Source organism: Chelonia mydas, chromosome 14 (genome assembly GCF_015237465.2).
Source record: "Chelonia mydas isolate rCheMyd1 chromosome 14, rCheMyd1.pri.v2, whole genome shotgun sequence".
Taxonomy (NCBI): Eukaryota; Metazoa; Chordata; order Testudines; family Cheloniidae; genus Chelonia; species Chelonia mydas.
The window spans coordinates 39,266,590-39,291,335 of record NC_051254.2 but is presented as its reverse complement, the minus strand read 5'-3'; the positions used below and the strand labels follow the sequence as shown (position 1 = coordinate 39,291,335).

Below are 24,746 nucleotides of genomic sequence, written 5' to 3'. Positions count from 1 at the left end.
GTATATTGCTCAGGGCTGGGAGCCTGCTGCCTCCCTCTCTCTGTCTCTTTCTCCCTGGGTTTCCTGTGAGCAGCAGATCTGGGGCTGAACTTCCCGGCTGAGGAGGGAGCCGCTGGGTGCTGCCCCTTCGGTAGCCACCCCGGGGGGAGCCGGAGAAACCCCTCCTCAAAGCCCCCTCTGTGCCCAGCCCGGGGTGGGGACTCTGTGCGGTGGCTGGAGGCAGCCCCGGGCTCTGCCCGCTGAGCCTCCAGGGGATGGAGAGGGGAGAGAGACTGGCAGGGGCAGCAGGAGCAAGAAGTGGGGCGGGAGGATCCCAGCTCCCAGCCCTGCCCGGATCCATCGCTGCAGCGTCCCTGGGCAGACTGACCCTCCTGGGATCAAGGTGAGGAGCAGAGAGAGGAGAAGCCAGTTGCTGCCCTTGCTGAGTGAGGGGAGGGATAACTCAGTGGTTTGAGCATTGGCCTGCTAAACCCAGGGTTGTGAGTTCAATCCTTGAGGGGGCCATTTGGGGATCTGGGGCAAACGTTGGGGACTGGTCCTGCTTTGAGCAGGGGGTTGGACTAGATGACCTCCTGAGGTCCCTTCCAACTCTGATATTCTATGAGACCCTGGTGGGGTGCTGAGGGGCAGGGGACCATGTCGGGGGGCTTCCCCCATAGGCGCTGGAACTAGGGGGGCTGCTGCCGCACCCCTCGGCTTGAAGGCGTTCCCATCATCTGCAGGGTTTGCAGTTTGCTTCAATGGCTTTCAGCCCCCCCCCCCGCCCCGCACGCTGTACAAATTGTTCCCGCATCCCTGTAGGGCTGAAAGTCTCTATCCAGGGGAAAATATGGCCCAGCTGGGGCCAACCCTCGGCTCAGCAATCGCACGTGGGGGAGAGACCCCCCTCCCCCTGCCCCCCATACTCTGGGGGCACGAGGCTGCAAGCCACATGAGCCGCAGGTAGGGGCCACCTAGTTGCCAGCCTGTTGGGGAGGTGGAATTATTATGCAGACATATCGCTCCCAGGGGAGGGATAGCTCAGTGGTTTGAGCATTGGCCTGCTAAACCCAGCGTTGTAAGTTCAATCCTTGAGGGGGCCATTTAGGGATCTGGGGCAAAAATTGGGGATTGGTCCTGCTTCTTGCAGGGGGTTGGACTACTAGATGACCTCCTGAGGTCCCTTCCAACCCTGATATTCTATGATTACCACCTTTGAAATCTCTCCCCCCCCCCAAAAAAAATCCAGCATGCAGCCCCCAGCCACAAGGCAACTCCGCAACCCCCACCCCCTTTCAACTGTCACTTATAGTGATTCATGCCTAGGGCCCTACCAAATTCACCGTCCATTTTGGTCAATTTCACGGTCCTAGGATTTTAAAAAATCGTACATTTAGTGATTTCAACTATTTCAATCTGAAATTTCACGGTGCCGTAATTGTTGGGGTCCTGACCCAAAAAGGAGCTGTGGGGGGGTCGCAAGGTTATTGTAGGGGGGGGTTGCGGTGCTGCTACCCGTACTTCTGCGCTGCCTTCAGAGGCGGGCAGCTGGAGACGGCGGCTGCTGGCCGGGAACTCAGCTCTGACGGCCACCAGCCGCAGGACGGCTGGCAGGTACGGGATTGCCCCCCTTACTTCTGCGCTGCTTCTGGCAGGGCGCAGCCTTCAGAGCTGGGCGGCCGGCCAATGGCTGCTGCTTCCTGGCCCCCCAGCTCCGAAGGCAGCAATGCAAAAGTAAGGGTGGCAATACCCTGACCCCCCCCCCCCTAAAATAACCTTGCGACCGCTGTGCAACTCCCTTGTGGGTTAGGACCCCCAATTTGAGAAATGCTGGTTCCGCCGTGAAATCTGGTCTTTTGTGTGCTTTTACCCTACACGATACCGATTTCACGGAGGGAGACCAGATTTCACGGTCCGTGACGCGTTTTTCATGGCCGTGAATTTGGTAGGGCCCTACCCGTACCCGATTTCTCACACCTGTGCGCTGCGCTTGCGTATGGATGGGCAGACAGCTGCTGTATTTTCCACGGTTTTGATCTGTTATTGCTTAAACTGCGGGAAATACAGATGGGAACGCTGCAGCACCTTCAGCTGGACACAGAAACTTTCAACAGTGGATAGCCCGGTGTATTGTGAGAATAAAATGAAAATCTTTAGACCCATGTACAGAAACCAAAAACCTGGCAGATTGACTTATTTTTCTGACAACTAGCAAATCCATAAAAGAAACTGGCCAGGCCAGTCAAATATGAGCCACGTGGTAACTCTATGGCAATGGAAGAGCTCTCCCTCCCATCGGCACAGAGTGTCTTCACCGGACTAGCCCTCTGAGAACTTTCGACAGCTTTCTACAGCCGCAATTGGACTTGCTCTGCCCTGTGCTGGCTGGCTGATTGCTGCAACCCTCCCATTCCTTTCCTGCCTGGTCTACACTTAAAAATTGTCACTCCCTCAGCACTGTAGTGAGGTTGACCTAACTCCTGGTGCGGACGCGGCTAGGTCGACGGAATGATTGATCCCCCGACCTAGCTACCTCCCCTCGGAGAGGTGGAGGGACGACAGCGATGGGGAAAAAAACAAAACAAAAAAACGTTCCAGAGATGTAGGAAGTGGCAGCTTAACTGCAATGCCATAGCTGGATGCAGTGTAGCAATACTAGGGATGTAAATAGTGGTTTAAAAAGTTAACCAGTTAAACTATTAAAATTATATCATTTAACCGGTTAACCGTTAACCAAAGTAGCTCCGGGGGGCCTAGCATGGGGGCGGGGGAGGCTGGGGGCTCGCTCCGACCCGGCCGGGGCTGGGGTCCCGTCGATGCGACCAGGGCTGGGGTCCGGCCAGTGCGGCTGATGGTGTGGTCCCTCTGGCTGGCCAGCCCGACGCAGCTGGGGCTGCTCCAGCCATCGTGGCCGGGGCTGGGATCCCTCCCGCCGGCCCGGCATGGAGCCGCCAGGGTTAACGGTTAAGGTTTGTTAACCGGTAAGCCTAATGCTTACCAGTTGACCGGTTAACCTTTTACATCCCTAAGCCATGCACACAGTCTCTTCATCTCAGCATCGCTCCGTGCCTCTCTATTCCTCGCCCCTCCCCTCCCCTTTCCTTTCCATTTAGCTGATCCCCGCCTAACTGACCCCTCCTCTACAAAAAACAACAACCCACCATGGTACTAGCTTGCCGTTTGCCACGACCACGTTGTTCGCTCCGCTTGTGTGTTGCACCCCTTCCACACACTGTGTCTGTCTGGGTCGTTTTAGACAGGAAGGTCTGTGGGGTAGGGAGTAGCATTTGATTTTGTCGTTGGACAGCACCTAACACAGGGGGGGCCCCGGTCCATGCCTGGAGTCCCCAGGTGCTTTGCTAATAAAAATAATAAATGTTGATAATAATAATAATAATAATAATAATTAATAATAACAGGTGAATTTATTTTGGAGCATTTGAGGCTAAACCTCTTAGCCTTTGTTCTGAGCAGGGGCCGTGCAGGTGGGGAGCATTACGTTTTGCCATTTGAAGAGTGCTGTCAGAGTTTGACCAATTCCAGCACCTTTGGGGATGGAAATTTTACATTTGACAGAGAGAGGATTCCTAGGTCAGGCGCTTTCCTCTCTGTCGTCTGGTGAAAATCGATTTGGATGCAGATTTATCATGAGAGTGGAGTGAATGTCTCTTGTGCGGGAACACAGATTATTTCCGTCCTTGATAAGGTTTGTTTCCTCACGGAGGAGCTGAGCCCAGTAACGCGCACACCCATTTGTTTGGGACTGTGCGAACGGTCCCATTAACGTTAAATTTAAGGAGAGAGTTTGAAAATCTCTCAGTCCTGGTGTGGGAGTGGCGTTGTGCTGAAATAAAAAGACACAGGCCGGGATCTTTAAATTCAGGAGCCTAAATTTAGGATCCTGAATCCATATTCAGGCCCCTGGGTAACTGGCCTATTATCAAAAGTTCTGGGCACTCAGAACTGAACCCCAGCGATGCACGCTCGGGACTTGTAAAAACCAGGATTCTTATTCAGGATACAGCTCGAGGAGGCGAACTTTAGGATGGTATTTGAGGCAATCACGTCTCGTGCGTTACGTCCGAACGGCACAGTCTAGAATTTCTGTCTGCAGGGAGCGTGCGAAAGGGAAATGAGTGTGAAATGGACTCAAGCCGCTGCTGAAACTTCCCCATTTGCGCTTCTCACCTGACAGGCTGCAGAAGAACGTCCGTGTTTCACTCCAGGTTGTCCGGTCCTCCTTGAGGGCAGGAAAAGGGAATGGCTGCAGCAAAAGCAGTGACCTTCGAGGAGGTGGCTGTGTATTTCACCACGGAGGAGTGGGCTCTGCTGGACCCCGCTCAGAGAGCCCTCTACAGGGACGTCATGCAGGAGAATTATGAGAATGTGACCTGGCTGGGTAAGTCGCCATGAGCATTTTCCACCTACTCGGGTTGCAGGTCCTCGCCGGCCAACATAGGGCTGGGATCTTCTCAGTATCGTCTGTGTAACGAGGAAACCGGGAATCTGTAACCAGTCCTGATCGCTCCGGTTCTCTCTTCCCCTGGGCAGGATTCCCCATCCCTAAACCTGACCGGATCTCCCGCATGGAGCGAGGGGAACAGCTGTGGGTGCAGCAAGCAGCTATTCCCTCCCTTCCCCCATCCTCTGTGCCATGGTATCGAGGCTGAAGCTCGTTAGTTGCCAGCTGTGGGGAGGAGTTTGGGGAAGATTCCGCTGCTGACTCTTCAGCTGATCCAAAAGCTTCTGCCGGTGTGACAAACCCTTGCCGATCCCCTTTCCCCAGGGCCCCTCCCTCTCTTGCACAGGGCGTGACTCATGCTGGGTTCTCTCCTTCCCGCAGCAGGTGATGGGACAGCCAGTGAGACCGAGGAGGAGAATCCCCAGCAGGGAGGCCCTGAGTCGGCAGAACCACACGGGGCATTCTCGGGAAGGTCCCAGGGGAACGTTTGCCAGGGAGGAGCTAGCGAGATTCAGGGCAGGTCGGAGGAGCAGCGGGGAAACCTGCCCGGGGAGAGAGAGGGTAAATCCTCTCCTGAAGAGGGATGTTTCAAGAAACTCAAATTGCTGCTGGACCTTAAGGGGAAGCACAACAGAGGGACGGGAAATGCAGGCGCTGAACGTGGGCAGGGCTCACGAGAGATGCTCTGTCCGGGAACCCCCCCAGAAGACACATCCCACAGATGTGGGGGAAGCCCCCGGCAGAGCTCGGCGCCTCCACAACATCCGAGTGGGACCCCCCATCGATGTCTCCACTGTGGGAAAAGCTTCCGCTGGAGATCACATCTTCTGAGACATCAGACGGTGCACAAGGATGGGAAAAGCTCCAACCCCAGCGCAGCCCGCACCATCCAGCAGAGAATCCTCTCGGGGCAGAAACCCTGCCAGTGCCCCGACTGTGGGAGAAGCTTTGATCGGAGGTCGACCCTCATTGCACATCAGAGGCTCCATACGGGAGAGAGACCCTACAAATGCCCCGATTGCGGGAAAGGCTTCGCTGACAGCTCCAACCTTACGAGGCATCGCAGACTCCACTCAGGCGAGTGCCCCTATAAATGCCTCGCTTGCGGGAAAGCCTTCCGTGTCAGGTCCAAGCTCCTGGAGCACCAGGCCACGCATTTCCCAGGGGAGCCTTTTGCATGCCCCAAGTGTAGGAAATGTTTCCCCAGCAAGGCCCTCCTCCTCCGGCACCAGAGATCCCACATGGCGGAGTGGCCCTACAAGTGCCCCGACTGTGGGAAAGGCTTCGTGCAGCGGTCGCATCTGGTGCGGCACCAGGGGATCCACACTGGGGTCAAGCCCTGCGTCTGTGCTGACTGCGGGAAGAGCTTCGTCAAGACCTGGAACCTGACCAAACACCAGCGCTGCCACTCGGGGCAGAGACTCCGTCAAAGTGCTGAGGGTAGGGAAAGTGTCCGTCTGCGCTCATACCTGCCTCACGAGGAGGGACCCGATGGTATGGCCCTGCCGGAGCGTCACACAGCAGAGAGACCCTACCGCTGCCTCGACTGCGGCAGGACGTTTAGCCGGAGCACGGACCTGCTGGCCCACCGGAGCACCCACACGGGTGAGCAATCCTACAAGTGCCTGGACTGCGGGAAGGGCTTCAGCATACGCTTCAACCTGATGGTGCACCGGAGAGTCCACACAGGCGAGCGACCCTATGCATGCCCCGACTGCGGGAAGGGCTTCAGCGTACGCTTCAACCTGATGGTGCACCGGAGAGTCCACACGGGCGAGCGACCTTATCCATGCCCCGACTGCGGGAAGGGCTTCAGCCAGAGCTCCAGCCTCACGGCTCACCGGAGAGTACACACGGGCGAGCGACCCTACCTGTGTCCCGACTGTGGGAAGGGCTTCAGCCGGAGCTCCCACCTCAAATTGCACCAGAGAGTCCACACGGGTGAGCGACCCTACCTGTGTCCCGACTGCGGGAAGGGCTTCAGAACCAAAACGGCCCTGAGCACTCACCACCGGAGCCACACGGGCGAGAGACCCTACAAATGCACCGAGTGCGGGAAGAGCTTCAGCCAGAAGGCGCATCTGGTGCAGCATGAGAGGACCCACCTGCGAGGCAGACCCTACAAATACGCCGAGTGTGGGAAAAGCTTCAGCCAGAACGCCCACCTGGCCAAGAACAGCCGGACCCACTGCACGGAACGGCCCTGCATCTGCACATACTGCGGGAAGGACTTCGACGACACTGTAACCCTGATCCAACACCAGCGCACCCACACGGGGGAGCGGCCCTACCAGTGCACCGAGTGTGGGAAAGGCTTCAGATGGCGGGCGCACCTGGTGCAGCACCAGAGGACACACTCCGGGGAAAAGCCCTATGTCTGTGCCGACTGTGGGAGAAGATTCACGGAGAGCTCCACCTTGATCAAGCACCGGCGGATCCACACCGGGGAGAGACCCTACAAATGCAAGGAGTGTGGGAAAAGCTTCCGCCAGCACTCCAACCTGGCCCAGCATGCCTGGGTCCACTCAGGAGGGAAACCCGGCCAAGACCACGGGGGCAGCTGCACGGACCTCACGGCCCTGCCGGAGCGCCGCGTGGCGGAGAGACCCTACCGCTGCCTCGACTGCGGCAGGACGTTCAGCCGGAGCACAGACCTGCTGGCCCACCGGAGTAACCACACAGGTGAGCAGCCCTACAAGTGCCTGGACTGCGGGAAGGGCTTCAGCGTACGTTTCAACCTGATGGTGCACCGGAGAGTCCACACGGGCGAGCGACCCTACGCGTGCCCCGACTGCGGGAAGGGCTTCAGCCAGAGCTCCAGCCTCACGGCTCACCGGAGAGTCCACACGGGCGAGCGACCCTACCCGTGTCCCGACTGCGGGAAGGGCTTCAGCCGGAGCTCCCACCTCAAATCACACCAGAGAGTCCACACAGGCGAGCGACCCTACCCGTGTCCCGACTGCGGGAAGGGCTTCAGCCGGAAGTCCAATCTCACCGCTCACCAGAGAGTCCACACTGGGCCAGCTGATTAAGGGCTGGGCAATACTTTTGGCTGTTACCCTTGGATACAGGCGACGACCTATGAAATCCCGGACAAACCTTACTGAATTTCTGTTTAACACCTCTGGGGTTTATGCAAATGGAGTTACAAATGCAAATGTTTCTGTGCTACAGTGGGATTGTTTGGAACTCCATTATCAAGAAGACAGGATTAATACAACTGCTGGGACATATGCTGCACTTGGAAGGAACTTTTTGCAATGGGTGTAAAGCAGATTTTCAGGAAATCCCTGCGGGTGAGGGAAGTGCATGCCACCCTTTGGAAGGTAAGCCCTGGGGAGAGAAACCAGTTGTCTGCTAATTACCCGCACCTGGAAACTCCAGCTGAGCAACCCCTGGACTGTATAAAGGGTGAACTAAATGTGGCAGAAGCGGGCTTGTTGTGAGCCGAAGCTATGATGAACTTGAAGCCCCTGAGACCTCTTGGGTGGGGCTCTGAAGGACTTCTCCTACCAGAGCCCATATGGGAGTGGGGGTCAAATCTGTGGAGCTTATTCACATGCGTGCAGGGCTCTGTGATTGGTTTGACTGTTTCCTCTGCAGTGGAATAAAATAGGCTTACACAGGAAGTGCGGTGTGGTACCTTTTATAGCTGGGCAATTCCATTGGGTACGATCCCGGAGGGGGAAACCAAGCAGGCCCCCCAGCATGGGTGGAGCCCCCGTCTGCCCCTTCCGCCCCACCCCCCCGGCCTGGAGGAGCCCCTCCCCCACCATGCGACCAGAGAAGCCCTGGGCCAGCGGTAGCCCTGAGCCCCCCTCCCGCGCCCAGAAGAGCCCCCCCACCGCCCCAGCTGCGCCACACGTCGCCAGACCCCGAGTTGCCCCGTGGGAAAAGCTCTCGTCTCTTCTCTTCTGGACGAAGAACCTGAGCTTTCGATAGACGCCATGTAGGTTCCCGGGGTGTCCGAGGAGGCGGCCTGTGTTCCTCCACTTCCCGGGTTCATCAGTAATCTCTCTGGAGTCCAGGGCCATTGCTGATGAACCCAGGAAGCTGAATAGCACATTCCTCCACCGCCCCGGAACCTGCATGGGGCCTAATAATAAGCAAAAACGTCCCCTGCCGAACCCCGTAACTGGCGTTCGGCAGCAGCCTCCCCGGTGGATTAAACCCGCCGCGCGTGTTCGGCAGTCTGACTTTTCTGGGAATTACACAGGGAAGTGTTCGGCCTGGGAACACGGGCTCCGGCTTTTGGGTTTGCCGGCGGGTGCTTCTCTCTGCCCCTCCCACCCCGTGCAAGCAGTGAGCGGGGCCTGTGGGGGAAGAGGCTGAGTGGGGCAGGGCCGTGGGGCAAAGGAGCGGAGCAGGGGCTGGGGCCTCAGGGGAAGGGGCAGAAGAGGGGCAGGGTGCCAGGGCCCACAAAAGACTAATCCGGCCCTGCTTGAGTCTTGGAGCACCCACAGAATCGGCACCTATGTCTGGGAACATCCCACTCAGAAGGGAGAGAGACACGGACCCAAGACAGGGGCCGGCGGGGGCAGAAGGTTGAATGTGGGGGCCCTTGCCAAACTGCTAAGGGGCAAGACAGGTGCAGTTGCCCCGAGCTGCGACAGCTGGCTCTTCGACTGCTGTCCCTTTGGGGGTGGGGGCTCTTTATTTTGTACAGCACCTAGCGCAGTGGGGTGCTACTCCAAGAAGCAGGCTCCTCGGTGCTCTAATTAGCTCCCCTGGGAGGTGGTGGGCGGCGGCAGGGATCAGGGAGGGATGGATAACCAAGCGGGGAAGATGGGGCATCACATTGAGGGCTAAGCCGCAGGGTCTGGCGGTCAGGGCGTTGGGTTGGGCCCAGGACAGCTGGGCTCCGTTCCTGTTCGGCTGCTGACCTCCATGATGGCCGGGTGGGCCCTTAATTGGCTGAGCACAGCACGGTCTAAGGTTCGACTGGCTGGCATTTGTCTGACTACGGGAATGGCAGGAAGGGGATGGGGAGCCTCCAGAGACCCGGGATAGGGGGTGCATACAGATTTCCTGGCACGGGGGAATGAGGGTACATGGAGCATGAGGAGGAGGGGAGCTCATGGGGAGCTTGGAGCTATGCAAGAGGCCTGCAGCGGGTGCTTTTCGCTTGGCCGAGAGGAGCAACAAAACATGGAACCAAATGGATCCCTAGTGCTGTCTCTACACTGCAATGGAAGCCCTGGTGCAGACTCAGGTTTGAGCCCCAACCCTTCTGTCTACACACAAATCTCTCAGGCTCGGACCTAGGGTTCTAGGGCCCTGCAGGGTGGGAAGGGCCAAGCCCAGCCAGGATCCAGGGTTCGAAACTCCAGTCCCAGAGAGACTTTCCCAGAGGCCCCGTTTCAGCCCAACCCAGGCCCATTGGGGTGGCCCCTCTTCCTTTAGGGCACAGGACTCCAGGAGTGTGAGGACCCCAATGACCCATCGCCCCCTGCCCCCAACTCGCAGCCCACAGCCTGGCTCAGCCCGGCCCATTTCAGGCAGAACCAAGCCCATGGGGCCACCCCAGCCATCAGCCTTTCTAAGGGGATGGAAAAGCACGGATCCACTGGGGGGAGGAGACACTGCGATCCCGCTACTCAAGGAAATCCCGGGATCAGGGTTTAGCGGGAGCCATGGTTACAGGGTGTCATCGTGTTAAGCCCTTCTCTACTGGCAGCCGCCCTCCCAGGAAAAGACTGGTTTCTGCAGGGTCAGGGGCGCTGATCCCAGCTGAGACTTTAATTATCTTCTTGTGGGGGGGGACAGTCTGTCATCCCCATGCAGGACAAGGCAGATAAAGGGGATGCCCAGTGGGGTGACAGAGTCCTCTTCACACTCTGGCTTCAGTGATGGTGGCTGCGGGGGGCATCTGGATTCCCAGCCCATTGGGTGGGGCTTGTCTCATGCAGGTTCCTTCCTGGGTACGGTCAGCTGCAGCATTTCAGGGTGGTGGGGGCTGAATCAAATGTAAAATCAATCAAATGTAAAGTCAATCCAACCTGTCCCACCTGGCAGTGAGCCGGGTGAGGTTCCACCTGGCCACAAGAAAGCCCGGGTTTAGACCCCCTCCCTGCTGGGCTACGCCCCTGCTTGCGGTGGCTGTATCAGTCACTGGAACCCCCAGGGCGGTCATTAGCAGCCAGCCCCTGAATTTTCTCCCTGGAGGGGAGAAAATTTTCTTAATTGTGCTTGGTCTCCTGCCATCCCTCGCAAGTGGGGAAAAGTTCCCAGGCGTGATCTGCAAAGCCACCGGCTCGCCCTGACTCACGCCTCTCCTCTGCCGTGGTGGAGACAGGCGACTGCAGCCTGGCAGCTGTGAGCTCTGCTCCCAGCTGGCTGAGGACCATGTGCATCCCGTTAGATTTCTCACCCCCCATCCGACCTGCTGGTTTGCCTCATCCAGCTGTTACCCCTGGTCTTTTGAACTGCAACCTCTTTGTCAGCTCCTAAGGACCTCAAGATACAGATTGTGGTGCATCAAGGACTGCGCTGGGAGGGCAAGCTATCACTTCAGATGTGGTGGGGGTTTCTGGTCCTGCAAGCAGGCTAGGGGCTCTAGGGAAGCAACCAGTCAGAGTCAGTCCGGAGAAAGCCAGCTTAGCGCAAGGGTGAGTTGTTCCTCTCTGTCTCAGAGAGCAGCCTGCTTTGTCTCTCTCTGTTTTTGGTTTGTGGTGTGTGAGCGTACTGAATTCTACAAAATGTAGTTGTGTTACACGGCAACCTTCCACTGAGAGGATTTATGCTTTTATTTATTGAACGTCTCGCCATGTATGCCTAGAATATAACGCAGAGAAGTGCCTACATCCCATTGAAATCAAGAGGGGAGACCATGGTGTATCATGGGAGAGGCAGGCTGACCAGGGAGACGGGCCTAGAGAGGAGAATGGGAGCATACGTGAACCACAACTCCAATGAGGCACCGCGGCAAATATTTCCGTTGTTGGCCAAAAAGTTTTAGCGTTAGAAATTTCCCTGAAAAGTTAAAATTTTCCATGGAGGGAAAAATAACCCAAAAGAAAACCCTATTTTCCAACTTGCTCTTCTGAAGACTGATTGACGTGGAGTCTCCAGTGCACTACAAGGTCGGATCTCTGGTTGAAGCTGCTGCCTCAGTGGGGTCATGAATTGCGTCAATTGCCGGCATGGACTCTCCCATGAATTGCAAGGTTGAAACATAGGCCAAAGCCTTTCCCGCAACATGAACACCTGTAGGGCTGCTCGCTGGTGGGAGAGCAGGTTAGAGCGTCTGCTGAAGGTCCTGCCACAGTCGAGGCAGTGGTAGGGTCTCTCTGCCACCCGGTGTTTTGGCAGGGCTGTACCTTTGCTGCGGGGCCTCTCCTCTGGGGCCGGAGAGCGCTGGGCCAGGTCGGAGCGCCGGCCGAAGCTTTTCCCGCCCTCGTGGCGTTTGTCGGGCCTCTCTCCCATGTGGCCCCGCCAGTGCTCGATTAGGGCCGAGACGTTGAATCTTTTCCCAGAGCTGGCGCAGACGCAGGGCTTTTCCCCACAGTGGGCCCTTCTGGGCTGACCCAGGGGTGCCCGCCGGCCGAAGCTTTTCCTGCAATTGGGTCGCTCCCCCTCATGGGCCCTCTGGTGCACGGTGAGCTTGGCTCTCTGGTTGAAGCCCATTCCACAGTCAGGACACAAAAAGGGGCGCTTGCCTATGTGGACCCTCCGGTGCATCGCGAGGCTGAATCCTTTCCCGCAGTCTGGGCACGCGTAGGGACTCTCTCCGGGGTGGAATTGCTGGTGCTTCGTCTGGGCCGAGTTCTCGGCAAAGCATTTCCTGGATTCTGGACACTGGAAAGGGTTCCTCTGCAGGTCGGGGTATTTGTAGGGCCTCTCTCCTGTGTGGAGCCTCTGATGTGCCATGAGGGTCGAGCTCCAAACAAAACCTCTCCCGCAGTCGGGGCACTGGCAAGGTTTCTGCCTCGAGAGGATTCTCTGCTGGATGGCGAAGGCTATGCTCTGATGTTGTGGAAGCACTGAGTTTTGCTGGGGGCTTTCCCCACATCTACGGGATGCCTCTTCCAGGTGGGTTCCCAGATGCAGCATCTCTTGTGAGCCCTGCCCAAGTTCAGTGCCTGCTTTTCCCGTCCCTCTGTTGTGCTTCCCCTTAAGGTCCAGGAGCTCTTTGAGTTTCTTGAAACATCCCTTTTCAGGAGAGGATTTACCCTCTCTCTCTCCCCGGGCAGGTTTCCTTGCTGCTCCTCCGACCTGCCCTGAATCTCGCTAGCTCCTCCCTGGCAAAGGTTCCCCTGGGACCTTCCCGAGAATGTCCCATGTGGGTCTGCCAACTCAGGGCCTCCCTGCTGGGGATTCTCCTCCTTGGTCTCACTGTTCGTCCCATCACCTGCTGCGGGAAGGAGAGAACCCAGCATGAGTCACGCCCTGTGCAAGAGAGGGAGGGGCCCTGGGGAAAGGGGATCGGCAAGGGTTTGTCACACCGGCAGAAGCTTTTGGATCAGCTGAATAGTCAGCAGCAGAATCTTCCCCAAACTCCTCCCCACAGCTGGCAACTAACGAGCTTCAGCCTCGATACCATGGCACAGAGGATGGGGGAAGGGAGGGAAGCTTGCTGCACCCACAGCTGTTCCCCTCGCTCCATGCGGGAGATCCGGTCAGGTTTAGGAATGGGGAATCCTGCCCAGGGGAAGAGAGAACCGGAGCGATCAGGGCTGGTTACAGATTCCCGGTTTCCTCGTTACACAGACGATACTGGGAAGATCCCAGCCCTATGTTGGCCAGTGAGGACCTGCAACCCGAGTAGATGGGAAATGCTCATGGTGACTTACCCAGCCAGGTCACATTCTCATAATTCTCCTGCATGACGTCCCTTTAGAGGGCGCTCTGAGCGGGGTCCAGCAGAGCCCACTCCTCCGCGGTGAAATACATAGCTACCTCCTCGAAGGTCACTTTTTGCTGTAGCCATTCCCTTTTCCTGCCCTCAAGGAGGACCGGACAACCTGGAGTGAAACACGTTCTTCTGCAGCCTGTCAGGCGAGAAGCGCAAATGGGGAAGTTTCAGCAGCGGCTTGAGTCCATTTCACACCCATTTCCCTTTCGCACGCTCCCTGCAGACAGAAATTCTAGACTGTGCCGTTTGGACGTAACGCACGAGACGTGATTGCCTCAAATACCATCCTAAAGTTCGCCTCCTCGAGCTGTATCCTGAATAAGAATCCTGGTTTTTACAAGTCCCGAGCGGGCGTCGCTGGGGTTCAGTTCTGAGTGCCCAGAACTTTTGATAATAGGCCACTTACCCAGGGGCCTGAATATGGATTCAGGAACCTAAATTTAGGCTCCTGAATTTAAAGATCCTGGCCTGTGTCTTTTTATTTCAGCACAACGCCGCTCCCACACCAGGACTGAGAGATTTTCAAACTCTCTCCTTAAATTTAACAACGTTAAAGGGACCGTTCGCACAGTCCCAAACAAATGGGTGTGCGTGTTACCGGGCTCAGTTCCTCTGTGAGGAAACAAACCTTATCACGGGTGGAAATAATCCGTGTTCCCGCACAAGAGACATTCACTCCACTCTCATAACAAATCTGCATCCAAACAGATTTTCACCAGGCAACAGAGAGGAAAGCGCCTGACCTAGGAATTCTCTTTCCGTCGAATGTAAAATTTCCATCCCCAAAGGTGCTGGAATTGGTCAAACTCTGACAACACTCTTCAGATGGCAAAACGTAATGCTCCCCACCTCCACGGCCCCTGCTCAGAACAAAGGCTAAGAGGATTAGCCTGCATGTGGGACCCCTGACATGCTTAGACTCAATCTGTATGTGAGTGTTCACAGAACTGACCCCTAAGTGAGGAAACAATTCTGATCAAAGGGGGAAAGAAGCTCAGTGTGTCTGCACATTAATCTTTTATTCACCTCTGACGACGAAGCTGTACCAGAACCGGTGTTTATGAGCCTACAGCGAGAAGCGTGTCTGACTTGGAAATTCTCACCCTGCCAAACATAAAATTCGTTGTCCAAAGGTAACGGAAGTGTTGAAAAACTGACACAGTTGTAACTTGCGCCGCCCCTCTGGCCGCTTCTCAGGAACGGGCTCAGAGGTTTTATCCTCAAACTTTGCCATACTAAATTCACCTCCTGGGCAGAGACCTTCAGCCCAAAAGATGAACCTAGGTAGTGCCAGCCTGGATCAGAGCTGAGGCCCAGCTAGTAGCATTGAGCGTGGTGTAAGCCTGTGGCTCTCAACCTTTCCAGACTACTGTACCCCTTCCAGGAGTCTGATTTGTCTTGCGTACCCCAAGTTTCACCTCACTGGAAAATGACTTGCTCACAAAATCAGACATAACAATAAAAAAGGGTCACAGCACGCTAGTACTCTAAAATTGCTGACTTTCTCATTTCTACCATATAATAATAATTATAAAATGAATCGACTGGAATATAAATATTGTCCTTACATTTCAGTGTATCGTCTATAGAGCAGTATGAACAGGTACATTGTCTGTCTGAAATTTTAGTTTGCACTAAACTTTGCTAGTGCTTTTTATGTAGCCTGTTGTAAAACTAGGCAAATATCTAGAGGAGCTGACATCCTCCCTTAAAGATCTCGGAGTACCCCTAGGCGGGTCACGTACCCCTGGTTGAGACCCACTGTTGTAAGTAACTGGACAACTGGCTTCACAATTTCAACCCAACCCTACCTGTCTGTTCCGCTGTGCGCTCCAGCTAGAGCAGGTTCCAAGGAGCAGCTTTGGAGGAATTCCTTTCCCTGCGGCCCAGCCCCTGACTAATGAGAGCCAGAACTGATTTGTCCTCTCTCTGCTCAGACACCTCGTCCCCAGGAAAGCCAGTTGGGCCAGGGATGACGCAGGGAGCAGATCTGGGCGGGTAGGGCAGCTGGGAACCACCCTCTCCACTTATTGCTCCTGCTGCCCAGTCAGATCTCTTTCCCTTTCCCCTCTGGCCGGGAGATTTGGTCCCTGGCCCAGGCCCTTGGGGTGTTTGCTCTCCCGTAGCTGAGACCCAGAGTGGGTCAGGGAGGGCAGCAGCCCTGGGACTTGCAGAGGGGGGAGCAGAGATGGGGCTGTTGGTGCAGAGTCACTTTCCTGCCCGGCCCCAGCCCTTTCCCCCAGGTCTCCCCATCACCTGCAGGAGTTGTTCCAGGGCTGCCCTAGGAGGCCAGTTCCCTACTCTCAGCTGGGCCTAGAGGTAGCCTGCTTCAATCTCTCTCCAGCTGCTCCCCAGCTGTACCGGCCCTGTCCAACCCAGGAAGTTTAGTCATCTCTTGATCAGATCGCAGCAGGAAACTCGTGGCCAAGGGAGAGAGACGGGAATTAGCCCAGCCTTGCTTTGAGCTGTAACCCAGAGCCCTCTAGTGGGGGCAGAGAGGAAAACTCTCTTCCCTCGCTCCTCCTAGGGGTGCCCAGATGTCCTGGCTTTATAGGGAAAGTCCCAATATTTGGGGCTTTGTCTTATACAGGCACCTATTACCCCACCCCCGTCCCCATTTTTCACACTTGCTATCTGCTCGCCCTATCCCCTCCCCGGGACAGACCACAGCCCAGAAGGGTTCCCGTCCATGAGCGTTAACAGCTCTGTGCCCCCCGCCCCGTTACTTCCTTTCAACACAGGTGGGGTCCCAGCCCCTGCCCCGGAGCCATCCCTGCAGGTGCAAACTCTCAGATTGCTGCCACTCCTGACTCCGGGGGGGGGGCCCATGTGGTGCAGGCTCCATCACCCACCTGTTCCATTCACAAATCATCTCCTGGGTTAGTGTGTTCACACTGTTAACACCCACTGAGCCACCGCCTTACCCTCCTGCAAAACCCTCCCTGAGCCTCTCATGTGCCCTGGGACCTGCAAAACGCTTGCCAGCACTGAGGCTGCAGGTGTGCGGAGACCACAGCCTATCACGCTGAGCAGCGGCGTTCCCTTGGGCTCCCTGGTCGGTCTGTCACGGATACGGATACGGAGATCAAGAGTAGCCAGTGTTATGGTGGTTCTGGCTTAGAAAACGGGACACCCCACGGGGTCGGCCCGAGGGCCCCCTCCCCCCGTGTGCGGGGCTGGTCTGAGCCCCCCGTCAACCCCTGCAGGTGGGGGTGGCCCGAGGCCCCCTCTCCCTCTCCCGACGTGCAGGGCCAGCCCGAGACCCCCTGCCGCCCGCCTGCACGCAGGGCCATCCCATCCCAAGCCGCTCTCCTGAGCCCGCCCTGCCACATGGGGCTGGTGTTGCTGCTCTCCCCCCACCCCACCCTGTTCCTCCACACCCCGCTAGGGGTTGCGCCCCATTTGGGGGGGCCAAACTATGCATTTGTCCGGTTTGCTCTTTCCAACTGACGGCAAATTCCCGGTTTTGCCCCCCAAAAAGTGTCAAGATGGCTGGGACAGGGCCTCTAACTATTAAGAGACCAAGATGACCAGCCACAGAAAAGAGCGATTTAGGAGCATGGTATTATTATTACCTCGCATCTGCTCCTGCAGGTTTCTGAGCCCTTCCTCTGATGCATCTGGGACCAGCCACTAGCAGAGACCGAACTAGAAGGACCTCAAGGCTGAGCCAGTCTGGCGATGCCTGGGCTCCTCTTAGGAAAAGCATCACCTGTTGGCTCATAAGAATGTGCCTTGTCATTCAGAGGTGGCATCAACACAGTCCCTACTTCCATAGGATTAGGGTTTCTGTCTGCAGCTCCAAAGCTGTCCCCACCAGAGGGCTCTGGCTGTGCTAAGGGGAGGCGGCTCCCTCGCTCCTTGTCTCTCTTTCTCCTCGGTTCAGCACAAGTTTCCTGGCTGACACGGATGCAGCTGCGACTGAGCAGCTGCTGCCCCCTCAGTGGGGTGTGGGCCAGGGGGAGACCTTCATCCAAGCCCCCTCTGTGCCCAGCCCGGGTGGGGACTTTCTCCGGTGGCTGGAACCAGCCCCAAGGCTCTGCTGACACCAGCTCCTGAGCCGGAGCCTGCAGGTGATGGGGAGACCTGGGGGAAAGGGCTGGGGCCAGGCAGGAAAGCGACTCCTCATCTCACTCCCCCACCCCTGTATCTCTGCTCTCCATGTCTCTGCCAGTCCCAGATCTGCGGCCGTCACCGACACACATTCCCAGTCCCGCAAGCAAAGAGCCATGGGAATGGGTCAGCCAGTGCTTAATTTGCACCGGGATGAGCCCTAGCACCTCCGGGCCTGGCAGTTCAGAGCCCTGGCACGGCACCTCTGGGCCTGGCAGTTCAGAGCCCCGGCACCTCTGGGCTTGGCAGTTCAGAGCCCCAGCACGGCACCTCCGGGCCTGGCAGTTCAAAGCCCCGACACCTCCAGGCCTGGCAGTTCAGAGCCCCGGCACGGCACCTCCGGGCCTGGCAGTTCAGAGCCCCGGCACGGCACCTCCGGGCCTGGCAGTTCAGAGCCCCAGCACCTCTGGGCTTGCCACGTCAGTTATGCATGTAAAAAAACTGCTTGAGTCCCGGCACCTCTTTCATTACAAATTAGCCTCCCAGGCCAATGGGGAGGAGAAACCAGAGCAGGAGCCATAAATGGGGAGAGAGGTTCCCAACTCCTAGATCCATTCACTTGTGTCTTTCTCTAAATCCTTATTGATTGGTGATGACAAATCCATCACTCTATAATTATTTTCCATAGCTCCTAGTCTGCTAATTTATCCGTGTACCACCCCTCTAGAGCAATGGATCTCAACCTATTTACCACTGTGAGCTGTATAAGCAGCTCTCTGTGTGTTACGTTAAGTGGGCCGCATCCACACAATATATACACTACCTGTATGGCCCGGAGGATGTCACAACTGATTGGCTGTCAGCAGCCCACGGGTTGAGACCCACCGCTCTCCAGCGATTATCTCCTTGGTGTCTAAGCACTGTACCTCAGGTGACCAGCTAGCAAGTGTGAAAAACTGGGACAGGCGTGTGCAGGTAACACGTGCCAGTATAGGAGAAAACCCCCAAATATCGGGATTGTCCCTATAAAATCGGGACATCTGGTTACCCTACCTGCACAAATGCATAAAGCATCAATGAGAAAATGTGTCCTTTTTCTCTCTCCTGCTAATGCCCAGTGGCAAGGGAGGTGATAAGCCACTGTTTGAATTACTTGTGCTATGGTCAGTTAGGGCTCCGTTTTGGGAGGCACCACATAAACTCCAGCCCTACTCCTGTGAAGACTCTGGCCCCAGCATCTGTTAACTCAGGCGAGGTGTGCTTGTTGAAATCAACAGAAATCTCTGTTTATTTACGTGAGTCTTCCCAGGATCAGGGCCAGAGTTTGTACAGTGCCTAGCGTACGGGCCCCTCCGATGTAGCGTGGCGCAAATTGTGGCCCCAGTGAGTTTGCAATCGGAGAGGACGACAGGCAGGAGACAGATGAACGGAGGCCGTGGAGCAGGCCTGGTCACAGGTACCAGCAGCGTTGTGTCACATGTGGCTAGATGGTTTTGTCAAAGAGCTGATTTTTCAAAGTGCTCTAAAATCCTCACGTGTGCTCAGGTTGTCTTGAAAATCGCTGCGCATCATGAGGGCTGAGGGTAGAGTTAGCAGTGTGAATCTGGGGACAACTAATCCAGCGGTTCCGGAGATTAGGGGGAGCAGAGAGAGGAGGATAATTAGGACACGAGGAAGGGTGGCCCAGTGGTTATAGCACCAGTTTGGGGCTCAGGAGTTCCCTGCTCCGTCATAGGCTGCATGTGACCTTGGGAATTAGATGCCTAAATTCCTTTACAAATCTTGCCCACCTCCCAGGGGTGTAGCAATGGGAAATACACAGGGCCTAAATTCTCCGAGTATTTCCCAGAGCCCCAGGGCTTCTGCTCCGCGGAAGGTGCTGGGGAGGGGGTCGAGCCTTTAGTCCCATGGGAGGTGCTGGGACTCCCACTGGTTTGAAAATAATTACCAGAGCTGTTCCGGTCAGCTCCAGCTGAATGTAAGCCCTGGCAATGCATTAAAGTTTGTGAGGTGCTTATATACAAGGGCAATGGGACCCTATTAAGAGCTAAGAGTCACTCCGAATGCTGGGGGAAGAAAGGAAGTTGCAGAGAAGCTGAATTGAATCACCCTAACTTTTGTGCAGCCCCTGATTTCTCCGAACATTTCCTCGGATGCGGGGATCAATTCTGTGTGGACACTGAGAGAAAAGAAGGGGGGATAGATACATGGCCAGGTGGCGACTTGTACTAGGTATGCACCTGCCTTGGAAAATCATCTTGTCATTGCAGGTGTTGCCCTTTGAGGGTTCTTGACAAGAAAACTCTTGGTCCAGTGCATGATCTGGTTTGGTCTGGAGAGACCCCTCAGCAGGGAGTACCCTGCCCCGAGCTCCCCCTGAGCTTGTCTTAGGGCACTGTTAGAACATGATCTTGGACTACTCTGTAGTCAATGCGGACAGGGACAAGATGTGATCAGTATCAGGTCAGCAGGCTGTGGTTAAGGGTTTGTCTACGTGAGGAATTTGACCAGAATAAATACCCCAGAATAGCTTCCTGTGTGGAGACGCTTATCCTGGGAGAATTATCTAGTACACTTCTTCCAGTGTAGACTAGGCCTGCGTATAAGACAAGAGACAGACAGATGAATACAAGGAAACAATAAGACAAAAGCGGCCAGCATGATCGGTGGTGTTCTCAGCACACCAACAGCCTAAACCGTGTTAAGTTTGTATCCTGGGAAGGGACCATAAGGGATAGCCTTTACAACGGTGTTAATAACTTTGTGCTAATTAGCAATCAATTAACTAACTCTAATATAGACAAGTCTTTACACAGGCTGGGCCTGTGTAGTACTTGGGGCCTGATTCTGATCTCAACTGCACTGATGTAAATTGGGGATATGTCTAGACTACATCGTTATAGCTAAACAGGCATAACTCTGTAGTGTAGACGCAGCCTGCAACAATGGAAGGGAGTTTTCCATCAGTGTAGGAACCCCCCCTCCCCACATTACATCACCAGAAGCATTCTTCCATTGACAGCTGTGTCTACACAGTGCGTTAGGTTGGCATAGGGTTTTTTTCCACACCCCGGACCGACAAAGCTACACCAAACTAACTCTTAAGTGTAATCCAAGCCATGGAGTGGTTCCATTGAAGTTGGTGTGAACAGAGAGCAAAGGGAGAAGCAAATCGTGGCATTCAAGCGTCAGGGGTGGGCGGCAATTCCTTTTAACAACCTGAGGCACTGAGGGTATGTCTCCACTGCAAAAAAGAGTTGTGTTCTTAATTTGGATTCACTCACAAAAATTCAATTAAAACCCAACAACCTCTCTCTGTCTGTGACACTTTTGGGTTAACTGGGTAGCTATATGGTGTTATACACTCCCAGAACACAAAAGGGAAACTAGTTTTCAAGCATGGCCCTAGTCAAACATAGCTTGTTTGCCGTTCCTATGGGTAACGGCAATGGAGAACATCCTGTTCCTAAAGCCTGGGGTGCAACTTGAACTGCTAACCCCAGTCAAAGGCCGAGTTGCTGCATTTGCACTGCTTTTTAACCCCAGTTACGAACACATCTCTTTTTTTTAACTCTGAGGACATACCCAGGGAGAGCAGTAGGCCAGGCTTCTAGGGACCTCTTGTCGGGCTGGGCAGGGGGTTAGAAATGGCCAAGAGATTTAATCCTTGTGCTGGGCTGAATCACTAACTCCCAACCGTGTGTGGCAATCCCTGAATCCCTTACTTGCACCATTGTACATCAGCTCCCGCATGCTGCGCTTTGCCAAAGGGCATCTCCATGGGCATTTCCCATCTGCTTCATGTTACATGTTCTCTCTGACAAACATAGTGGCGAGGCTTAAAATCCTGGCACCTTCTGTGTAATGGACCCCAGGAATCTGTAACCAACCCTGATCTCGCCTGTTCTCTCTCCCTGGAGCAGGATTCCCCATCCTTAAACCTGACCTGATCTGCATGGAGCCAGGGGAAGAGCTGTGGGCACTGGATCTCCAGGAGAGGCACCAGCCCAGGTGAAGAACCAGTTAAACCAGCTCAGAGACCATCTGGGAGAGAAGGCCAGCACTGGGATTCGCACTGAGCCCTCGTGAGTTTTTCCAGGTCTGCCCTTCTCAGGTAGCTCATCATAGAACTGGAAGGGACCTCGAGAGGTCCTCTAGTCCAGTCCCCTGCACTCATGGCAGGACTAAGTATTATCTAGACCATCCCTGACAGGTGTTGCAAACAACACCTGTCCTCGCTTCAGGGCAAATGTTGCCTGGGGCTTTTTACGCTTTCTGCCTGAAAGCAGCTACCAACCCTCACTCTGCCTATTGAGATGGGAAGGGAAGCAAAGCAGGACGGGTCCCCTCCAGTGAAGGACTGGGAGGTGGTTTTGTCCAAGTTCCCCAATACATTATCTCAGTATAACAGATTCTAAAGCCAGAAGGGATCATCTAACCTGACCTGCATAGCAGGGGGCAGAGAATTCCACATAGGAATTGGGTTTTTTCCCCCCCCCCTTTTCCTCCCCCAGTTGGCGGGGAATGTCTTATACGTGGATTCTCTCCGTAAACCAGGGATGGCAACAAGTGTGAACGAGGAGGCAAATCTGCTGTGGGGAAGCCCTGAGTCAGCAGAAGCTGAGAAAGCAGAGGGGCACATTTGCCTGAGAGAAGCCAGCGAGAGTCAGGGCGGGTGGGAGAAAGAGGAGGAAGGAAATCTTCCAGGGGGGAGAGAGGATAAATCTTTTCCCCCAGGAGAAGATGTAAGGCAACTCTGGGTGCAGCAGAGAGAAGGGGAAGGTAATGGGTCTAGGGAAGGCTTCATCGAGAGTGCCCAACCTGATGTCCAGTGGAGCGCCTGCAAGGGAGAGAAATGCCACCGGTGCCCTGACTGTGGGAAAACCTTCAACCGGCGCTCAACCCTTAGGGCCCACCTGAGGATCCACACGGGGGAGCGCCCCTATATATGCCCTGACTGTGGGAGAGGCTTCACGCAGCTGGCTCACTTGACCCAGCACCGGGGGACACACTCGGGAGAGGAACCCTATCGCTGCACTGACTGCGGGAAGGGCTTTGGGGTCAGTTCCCGCCTGGTGGCACATCAGAGGAGCCACACAGGCGAGCGCCCCTACAAATGCCCTGAATGCGGGAAGAGCTTCCGGGTCAGCTCAGTCCTGGTGGTGCATCAGCGGATCCACTCTGGAGAGAGACCCTATAAATGCACCGATTGTGGGAAGAGCTTTAACGTCAGCTCCAACCTCATTAAACATCAGAGGATCCACACGGGGCAGAAGCCCTACAAATGCACTGAGTGCGAGAGGAGCTTCAATGAGAGCTCAGCCCTGATTGCCCACCAGCGGCTGCACAAAGGGGAGCGGCCCTACAAATGCCCTGACTGCGGGAAGAGCTTCAATGTCAGCTCCAACCTCCTGGAGCATCAGGGCACCCACAGGGGCCAGAAACCCTACAAATGCCCTGAGTGTGGGAAAGGATTTGCCCGCAGTGCCCACCTCTCTCAGCACAGCCGGACTCACACAGGCGAGCGACCCTACAAATGTGCCGAGTGTGGGAAAGGATTCGCGGTGAGGTCCCATCTGGCCCAGCACTGCCGGGTCCACACCGGGGAGAGACCCTACAAGTGCGCTGACTGCGGGAAGGGCTTCACGGCCCGTTCGTCCCTGACCACACATCGCCGGACTCATACAGGAGAGCGACCCTATAAATGCCCCGAGTGTGGGAAAAGCTTCAATCAGAAGTCGCACCTGGCTCAGCACTGGAGAACCCACTCGGGAGAGAAGCCCTATCACTGCCCTGAGTGCGAGAGAAGCTTTGGGGACAGCTCTGCCCTCATTAAGCATCAGAGGATCCACCTGCAAGAGAAACCTTGTTAATGCCACCCCCCAGCTACTGGTAAAGCTTTGCTTGGAGCTCAGCACTCATGACTGGAACGGGGCAGGTAAGGGCTTTTTCAGTGAGGTGGCAATTCAAAACAACAACAACAAAAAAAACCAACCATGTTGAGTGCCCCCAAAACACAATGTTACAAAAATGGGGGGGGGGGGGGGAATAGAAAAGTTTAAAATAAAAATCTTGAGTTGAACTCTTTTGTGCTACATGAAATCTTTCATCAGGATTCAGAACGGCTTTAACATCCTTTTTAAAATTAAATGGAAGGAAAGGTCAAAACCAAAAATAATTCTGATTTGAAGATGTTGAATCTTTTGGCTTCCAGATTTTTTTTTTTTTGGGGGGGGGGGGGGGAGAAATCAGCTGGAACAATTCAATGAAACAGAAAAAATTGCAAAACATTTTGAACTTAGTGGATCTGCATTTTTCACAGAGAAAAGAAGTTTCCAACAAAAAATGTTGCCCAGGTCAGCTTATGACACTTCAGAGACTCCATGTGGGGATAACCCTGACTGATGGGAGTGATATTGGTGACATTCAGCTCCTCTCACGGGGTGAGTCCCAATGTAGCAGCAGCCCATCTCTAGCTGATCCGTGACTCTGGTCGGCCGCTGAGACCTTGCTGCAGCCCTGCAGGCTAAGCATAGGATGGAGAAGAGAAAATACCCACAACCTTGGTTGTTCCCTCTTCTGGGACTCAAGATCCCTCCCCTCCCCAGGGGAGATTCATTCCCTGGGCTGCCCCCTTTGGTATCAGAGGTGGGTAGGAAATTAGGTCCAATTCCATCCCCAGCACTGCCTCCCCACTGCAGAAGTTGGATGCTTAATCAATGCTCCAGGTCTCAACCCTCTTCAGGCAACCTTAAAACTGAAGGTGCCCTAGACTCCCTCCCTTAGCAAGAGCAATTTCCTGGGGTGAGGGACTCACCTGCTTTACTAATCCCACCCACCATCACCACCAGCAAGCCCTAACTCTCTCCCCATCCCAGGTCTTCTCAGGGTATGTCTACACAGTTGCAAAACACCCAGCTCAGGCTCATAGGACTGTTTCATTGCTGTGTAGCCTTCTGGGCTCAGGCTGGGACCTGAGCTCTGGGACCCTCCCATTCATCAGGGTCCTAGAGCCCAGGCTCCATCCTGAGCCCAGAAGTCTACATAGCAATAAAATAGCCCCGCAGTCTGAACCAGCCAGCATAGGCCAGCCACGGATGTTAAGCTGCTCTGTAGACATACCCCCAGAAATCTGGCCCTCTAGTTTGATGTCACCTTGCTGCTCTGGGTGGGGATGGTGAGGGGTGGGGCTGGATAATACAGAGTAGCATGATTAATTTGTGACTGGCCTCAGCAGTAAAAGTATCGAACTGGGTTTTCCACCTGTCCAGAGTCCTTTGCTGGGGGAGAGGACAAGTGAAATGAAGTGGAAGGCACTCTACTACATTTATGATTCAAGAACCTGAACAGAATTTAAAGCCAGAATTTGACAGAGATTAAAGATTGGAATGGTTCAGT

The 24,746-nt window shown here is 55.2% G+C and overlaps 3 protein-coding genes across 15 annotated transcripts; 2 read left to right on the top strand and 1 right to left on the bottom strand.

Annotated features, from left to right (window-relative positions):
- Positions 1–245: 245 nt before the first annotated feature.
- LOC102932715 (zinc finger protein 271) lies at positions 246–8,070 on the top strand. Of its 3 annotated transcripts, none has more exons than XM_043528006.1 (3): positions 246–382; positions 4,175–4,378; positions 4,823–8,070. In XM_043528006.1, exons 2-3 carry the CDS (start codon positions 4,240–4,242, stop codon positions 7,471–7,473), a joined length of 2,790 nt encoding a protein of 929 aa, XP_043383941.1. In that variant the 5' UTR covers positions 246–382; positions 4,175–4,239; the 3' UTR covers positions 7,474–8,070. The 3 variants fall into 3 exon arrangements, with proteins under 3 accessions (XP_043383941.1, XP_043383943.1, XP_043383942.1); XM_043528008.1 differs by having other exon boundaries at positions 264–382; positions 4,094–4,378; positions 4,826–8,070; XM_043528007.1 differs by having other exon boundaries at positions 264–382; positions 4,094–4,378.
- LOC122461323 (zinc finger protein 501-like) lies at positions 255–24,746 on the top strand. 4 transcript variants are annotated; one of them, XM_043528228.1, is made up of 3 exons: positions 17,148–17,368; positions 21,272–21,433; positions 21,906–24,746. In XM_043528228.1, the coding sequence occupies exon 3, from the start codon at positions 21,908–21,910 to the stop codon at positions 23,219–23,221; it is 1,314 nt and encodes a 437-aa protein (XP_043384163.1). In that variant the 5' UTR covers positions 17,148–17,368; positions 21,272–21,433; positions 21,906–21,907; the 3' UTR covers positions 23,222–24,746. The 4 variants fall into 4 exon arrangements, with proteins under 4 accessions (XP_037769939.1, XP_043384163.1, XP_043384162.1 ...); XM_043528227.1 differs by adding an exon at positions 19,474–19,580 and having other exon boundaries at positions 17,150–17,368; positions 21,272–24,746; XM_037914011.2 differs by lacking the exon at positions 17,148–17,368 and adding an exon at positions 255–382 and having other exon boundaries at positions 21,272–24,746.
- LOC102936053 (zinc finger protein 345-like) lies at positions 8,303–15,715 on the bottom strand. Of its 8 annotated transcripts, none has more exons than XM_043528239.1 (4): positions 15,552–15,715; positions 14,322–14,399; positions 13,234–13,512; positions 8,303–12,794 (listed from the first exon to the last, which is right to left on the bottom strand). In XM_043528239.1, exon 4 carries the CDS (start codon positions 12,491–12,493, stop codon positions 11,402–11,404), a length of 1,092 nt encoding a protein of 363 aa, XP_043384174.1. In that variant the 5' UTR covers positions 12,494–12,794; positions 13,234–13,512; positions 14,322–14,399; positions 15,552–15,715; the 3' UTR covers positions 8,303–11,401. The 8 variants fall into 8 exon arrangements, with proteins under 8 accessions (XP_043384174.1, XP_043384177.1, XP_043384175.1 ...); XM_043528242.1 differs by having other exon boundaries at positions 13,234–13,431; positions 15,552–15,714; XM_043528240.1 differs by lacking the exon at positions 15,552–15,715 and adding an exon at positions 15,107–15,545.